We start from the raw sequence: 6,903 nt of genomic DNA on the forward strand, positions 1-6,903 counted from the left end.
GGTTTGGGAGGACTGAATTAAACTGCAGCTTTACGCTTTTATAGGTGCTTATAGTCCAGTGATAGCAAACCTTTTTGAGACCAAGTGCCCAAATTGCACGCAAAACGCACTTATTTATCGCAAAGGTGCCAACACGGCAATTTAACCTGAATACTGAGGTTTCAGTTTAGAAAAAACAGTTGGCTCCGAGGCGTGCTTTACTCGGGAGTAAGCTTGGTGGTAGTTGGTGGCTTTGCTTTGAAGCAACTGTGCAACTCTTCCAATGGGTGACTCTCGACCCTAGGAGGGTTTACTCAGACGCAAGCCCCATTGCCAGCAACCAAGCTTACTCCCAGGTAAAGGACGCACTTTAGTTCTTCGCATGAAAATCAGCGGGGTTTAACAGCGCTTGACAACTGCTCCCCCAAAACTAGGTCTTAGGTTTAATGTTAATAATCAAGCCCAGCCGCAGAGGCCAGCCTAGATGTGGGCACTCTGTTTGCGCATGCCCACAGAGAGAGCTCTGAGTGCCCCCTCTGGCACCCGTGCCATAGGTTTGCCACCAGTGTTATAGTCTATCATATTCTCTGAGTGATATGTCAGATATTGCTAGCTTTTTAAATCCATATAAATTATAAAAATTAAACCATGCTGATCTGAAAAAGGGGGAGGATCAAAATAATTCTCTTAACAGTAAAAAGTCATGGGAGATCAGGATATAAGCAGAGTCGTCTTTTCAGAAGATACCTTTGAATGACAGCTCACTGGTTCCATGCTGAGATAGCTCAAAACTCAGTGCACAGCCAGTGTGAATTGTGGTTGTTCGCTTAAAATTGGGAAGAGTCAGGTTCAGTCCCTACTCAGTCATGAGACCCACTCTGTGACCTTGGACAGTAGCAGTTCTGTCAGACTACCCTACCTCAAAGGGGTGTTGTGAAGGTAAAATGGGAGGCAACCACAAATGACATCGTATTCCTCCTTGGAGAAAGGGCAGGATAACAAAAAAGGAAAGGCAGAATACTTTGCTCAAAATTAAAAGATGAATGGTAGGGGGGGCAAGGCCGGCAAGTGAAACCCCCTCAGTTTGGGGGTATGACCAGAAATTTTTGCTAAGTCCAGGGCAAATTTTGTCTTTTTAATTGCCCTTTGGTGAATAAAGAAAAACTGCTGATGTACGGGAGACAGGCCTTCCCCCTTTGCAAGCAAGTGCCACAGGGCTCAGGTTTTCTCTCTTCGTTGTTTAGCAACTCTATCCCATAACAGTACTTAATAGTAGGGTGTAGAATTGCCAGTGTGACTGCTAGGGGTGCAAATCTATCTGCAACTTGCGAGAGCTGCTGCCAACCGAGGCAAGGCTGGGCGAGATGAATCAACAGCAGGTCTTTATAGAGACATTCTCCACTCTTCTCTTTCAGACGGACCCCCCCTATCCAACACCACCTTCCCACACATTGTGCCCCTCATCACACTCTTGGAGCGGGACACGGCTCTTCCAGACAACCCTGAGCCCTGGGAAAACGTGGATGATGGCGTGGAGGTGGTCATGGCCCACCTGGAGGCGGCACGGATGGTGGCTCATCACGGGGGATTGTACCACACAAATGCAGAGGTGAAGCTGCAAGGTAAAGATACCCGTAGGGACCAATGTTGTTGTTGTTATTATTATTATTAATTATATTTATAAACCGCCCTCCCCCGAAGGGCTCAGGGCGGTGAACAAAACATACAGATAGAGCACACAATAAAATCAATAGTATCAAATTAATTAAATAAGCATTAGATAGTGGCTCTATACATGTTAAAACTAACCCCATTAAAAGCAGCATCCAATCAAATATACAAATGGTGTCCTACTAACAAATCCCCTAAGAAGAAAGGGGGGGGAAAGGGATGGTAGGATCCACAGATGTTATTTAAAAAAAAGAGAGGGGGGCCCATCAGCGGCCGGTCTCCCCAAAGGCCCGGTGGAACAGCTCAGTCTTGTAGGCCCTGCGGAACTCATTAAGATCCCGCAGGGCCCGCGTAGCTGGAGATAGAGCGTTCCACCAAGCAGGGGCCAGAGCTGTAAAAATTCTGGCCCGGGTAGAGGCCAGCCGCATCATTGAGGGGCCAGGGATCACCAGCAGATTGGCCTCTGCTGACCGCAGAGGTCGATTTGGGACACATGGGACAATGTTGCTCTTAGAACATGTGGCCCAAGATTATGCCTGTCCAGTAGCATGAAAATAGGACACTGGCTTCTATCCATTTACTGAATAGATAGGAAATAGCAGAAGATGAGATGGTGTGGTCTTCAAACTTTGAAAGTTCGAGAAGGGGGGGGGGGTGCAGTTATCTTTAGAGCATTAGGGCTTTCAAGTGTACAAGACAAGTTCTTGCCCCTAAGGGGAAAAAAAAAGAATATTCCCTTCGTTTCCCTGAACAGCTCACTGCAGATACTAACATGCTTAAAAAGCAGACTTCTCCATTTCCTTGGAGTCTTGCTGGGTAAACAAGGGCCAGACTCTCTCTTTCTCTCTCCTCTTCTCCCCCCTCCCCCCCCCCCCCCGGCCACCACACCAAATATTTGGATGCAAATTATCAATTACTATTATTTATTCGATTTGATAAAACTGCCCAACCCCCGAAGGGCTCAAGTGAAGAAATAGCAGTGAACATGCATGTGTGAATCAGATCCAAGGAAGGCAACAAGTGATACCCCATCTGCAAAACGTTTCTGGAAGGGACAGATAAGGGCCAAACCAATGAAAGGAGAAGGGAACTGGAAGGAACTTGGCAAGGGAGAAGCCGAGCAGGTTCTAAGATGGTCAAACCAAGCTTAACAGTGAACAGCTCAGATTGCAAGCAAAGCCTTCTGTGGGCCGTTTTGCTCTGTTATTTCAAACCCTGAAAAGTCTTAGCTCTCTTCATGCAGTCAGTGGATTCAAATCCACCAGTGTACACTTTTAACAGGCTGCCCTGTCATATAATCGGAGGCTTTATTTGCTTAATTGTTTGCTTCATTTGTCATCCACCTTTCTCAGTGAGACTCAAGGCAGGTTACGTTCATATGTGCAATCAAATTGCAACTGACTTGCTGCGATCCCAGCAAGGGGCTTTCAAGCCAAGTGAGAAGCAGAGTTGGTTTGCCTTTGCCTTCCTCAGTGGTCTTGCAAACAAGTACTGACCCAGCTTCAAGATCTTACAGGATCAGGCTATACCAGACCATTCCACATCCCTGACACAGGCCACAGAATTATAAAGCAGTGCTATGGAACGAGTATAGTGTGTACAATAAACTATTTAACTGGAGTACATATTCAGGAAAAGAATGAAAGAAAAACGGCATAATAATATAGTGGCACAATGCCATGGGAGGTGGGGGGGGAGGAATTGACAATAATATAGCCGTGCAACAATTTTTTAAGTAACGTTTCATCCTGGGAAATCAAAGAGACAAGTTGCTGCCTATAGTTTTGACTGTCTGCGGTTTTTCCACAGAAAATTAGCCTTCTCAAGCTAAGCAGATGCCTGTGCCCCTTGCTCTTGGGAGTGAGCCGTGCAGGGATCAAAGCAAGTCCCGTTTCCCTTGAGACCTTCTTGGTTCTTGTTGCAGGCTTCCAACCAAGACCGGAACTACTCGAGGTCTTCAGCACGGAGTTCCAGCTGCGTCTTCTGTGGGGCAGCCGAGGCGCAGAGAGCAGCCAGAGCGAACGCTACGACAAGTTCAACAAAGTCCTCACGGCGTTGTCCCACAAACTCGAGCCGACGGTGCGCTCCAGCGAACTGTAGCTGACAGCGCAAACTGTGGACTACACAAGCAAAGAAAGATGTCACCAAATCAGCAGCCTGCAGCTTCCTCTTTTCATCAGCCCATTGCTCAGGGAGGGGGGGCTTTCAGGTTGACGTGCGCAGAGCACCAGGGTTGGAATCTGCATCTGCAAAGGCAGCAAGGAATGAAGGGGACCAGCCAAGGAGTCCGTCATCGTGAAAGGCCTTTTTCTGCAGCAGTTACTGACAATCAGTATCCAAGAGGCAGAAGCAGCTGTTTCTTGCTTCGAAAAGGAACCAACGTATCCAGCTGCACCTTGCTGTCGCTACCACCTTTGCAAAGTGGCATGGAGATGCGTTTCTGCAACTGCACCAGCCAGACCTTTTGCAACTCCTCTTGGGTGATTTGCCCCCCTGAACACAAACGGCTGCATAGCACAGCTGGTGCAAACGACTCCAGATATGTGGCAATGTAAAAACTCACTATGGATCCACACCTTGGCCACGGCTGACTTTGAGGACTCCCAGGTCCCCTTTAAACCAGAATGTACAACTGATCTTCTCTCATTGCTTTGTTGTCAGGCATCTTCTGGGGGTGACTGGTCTCTCCCCCACCTCCTTTGGCTGCAATCCTATTTAGGAATAAATCCCACTGAAATTGGTGGAACTTACTTCTGTATGAATGTCAAAAAAGGGGCTTCTTGTGTGTGTCCCTTCATATTTGACAGAGGCCACTGACTCCAGGTTCCTTTGTCCACAGCCAACTCTAGTCCAAAGAGCTGAGCTCACCAATTCTTCTGTGCCAAAGACTTGGGATTTGGCTGGGGTAATCTCCCCCCTCCCCCCCACTATGGTGCTTATGCAGTGGCAACTGATCTATACCCATTCCTCCTATATGCCTGGAAACAAGCAAGATGATGTCATTGTATTCAGTGTTTCCTTGCTCCTATAAGTGGCATCCAATGAACGGTGTCCAGCATATTTCTAAATGTTACTTGGAAGATGCAGCAGAGACATGCATGTCACTGACTCATGTGTTGAGAAAGTTTGGATTTATACCCTGCTTTCCCCAACTTTGGGGAGTCGTAACAGCGTATAAACACTTTCTTTTTATCTCCCCATAACAGACACCTTGTGAGGTCAGTGAGGCTGAGTTCTGTGAGAACTGTGACTAACCCAGCAGGCTTCATGTGTAGGAACAGGGAAACAAATCTGATTCACCAGGTTAGAGTCTGCTGCTCATGTGGAGTGGGGAATCAAACTCAGTTCCGTAGGGCTGATTCCGCATGGGCCAAAAACAGCAGTGTGAAAATGGTGTAAAAGGGTTTAAAACGGTGTAAAAGGGTTCACACCAGTTTCACACCACTGTTTTTGGCCCATGCGGAATCAGCCCAGGTTAGAATCTGCTGTAGAAGCCACTACATCACACCAGTGTAGTGCAGCCCTCGCTCTCACCTTGCTCCCCAATTAAGCCAGGCACCCATCTCCAGTCCACTGTTGCGATCCTGAAGTTGTCCTTTATCCTTGCTTCAATTCCTTTTCTGGTTTCAAGCACCATCTTACTGCATTTCACAGAGCATTAGTCTCTGGCCCTTTTCAATCTGCCTTTCATCTTGCGAGGGCTTTTCTGCTTGTAAATAGAATATCCACATTGGTGTGTGTATATATATCTATATATATATATCTATCTATAAATATTCAAAAGGGACAATTGTTGTAAATATTCACATTTTCTGTCTTGTAAATTAATGTACATATACTATGGAGTGTCTCTCTTTCAGTTCTTGCATACAATAAACTTTTATGCTTTTTTCTTCAAGAAATGTACTTCATCTGACTCTTCCCAAAAAGCAATTTTTGCCCTTTAAAAACAGCATGTTACTGTACCAGCTTTGCTTGACCCGTTTCTCCTCACTGATGGAATGTGCTAAACCTTTCCCATACAAAGTGTGGTTTGGATTCTACATTTGTCCCATGGGCATTATGCAGACTGGGTCTAGAACTTGATGAGTGGCCATAATTTGGGCCTACAGAAATTTCATTATGACTGCATCAGAATCACAGTATGTTCAGATGTTCAAATGGAAAAATGTACTTCCAGCATACACAACTTGTTGGCTCAATGATTTGTTATTAGAGAAGTGATCTTCTACAGACACAATCAACAATCCTTTGCACACTCCAATAAGTTACTTGTCCTAGTTTTAAGTGTTTCTGTTCACTGTTCCTATTCTGAATTTTCCACACCAGTACACTTTTACAGATCATTGTTGCTCACAGTAACAATTTCTCCATCCAAGAGTGCGACCAGACCTGGTTTTCTTTCACTGCCACTGTAGTTACCACCTATTAATTTACTGTTCTCACTTTCCTCAGTGTTCTTCCCAAGGAGTGCCACTCACCAGTTGCCTGGTAGTTCCTTTAATCCAGGGGTCTGCAACCTGCGGCTCTCCAGATGTTCATGAACTACCATAGCGCATTTGTAATTTATTCATGAAAGGATTTGTAATTTATTCATGAAAGGAAAACAAGTGTGAGTTGATTGGGCAGTGTGAGGGACTGCATACAATCGTAATGTAGTTGATAATGCATGGAGGGAATCTCCGCAGAGCAAAGTATTTAAGGTGATGAATGCCATTTGTTCATGGATGCCTTCATTCAAACGGGGATACAATGGGAAAGAAGAGGCGCCTCCAAGTCACTGTTAAAATTCCCACAGAGAATCACAGCAATAGAAAAAATGGGTGTCTTTTTTTAAAAGGAACTGCTTGTGTTATAAAGGAGTATAACAAAAGAACATCCTAGCCCTTGGCAATGAGAGAAAGAGGAGACTTTCCAAGCATTTTTTAGTGTTACAGTTCACCGCTGGTTTTTATTATGGTACAGAATAAGAGAATGCCCTTTTTTGCCAATACCTAATTTACAATTTTTAAAATCTATTAAAATAAAACCTCAAAAATATGAAAGCCAGAGTGTTCACATTAACACGTTATTATAAACAGTATAGTTGGGGGGGAAAGAGCAAGGAATTGGTGTGTTTTAGTGATCAAAATAGGATCTAAGAGACCCGATTTGAATTCCCCACCCTTCATGTATGCTCACTGGGTATCTTTGGAACAGGCCCCCTCTCTCAAACCTAACCTAACCTACCTCACAGGGCTGCTGTCAGATAAA

The 6,903-nt window shown here is 45.2% G+C and overlaps 1 protein-coding gene across 1 annotated transcript in view; it reads left to right on the plus strand.

Moving 5' to 3' along the window:
* Nucleotides 1-4,963, plus strand: part of SH2D3C (SH2 domain containing 3C) — a 43,773-nt gene extending 38,810 nt beyond the window's left edge. Inside the window, exons 9-10 of the mRNA XM_048513016.1 lie at nt 1,395-1,601; nt 3,575-4,963. Of these exons, the coding sequence (XP_048368973.1) occupies nt 1,395-1,601; nt 3,575-3,750 (383 nt within the window). The 3' untranslated portion in view covers nt 3,751-4,963. The remainder of the gene's footprint in view (nt 1-1,394; nt 1,602-3,574) is intronic.
* The last annotated feature ends 1,940 nt before the right edge of the window (nt 4,964-6,903 follow it).

The sequence above is a fragment of the Sphaerodactylus townsendi genome, linkage group LG12 (assembly GCF_021028975.2).
Source record: "Sphaerodactylus townsendi isolate TG3544 linkage group LG12, MPM_Stown_v2.3, whole genome shotgun sequence".
NCBI classification, from domain to species: domain Eukaryota; kingdom Metazoa; phylum Chordata; class Lepidosauria; order Squamata; family Sphaerodactylidae; genus Sphaerodactylus; species Sphaerodactylus townsendi.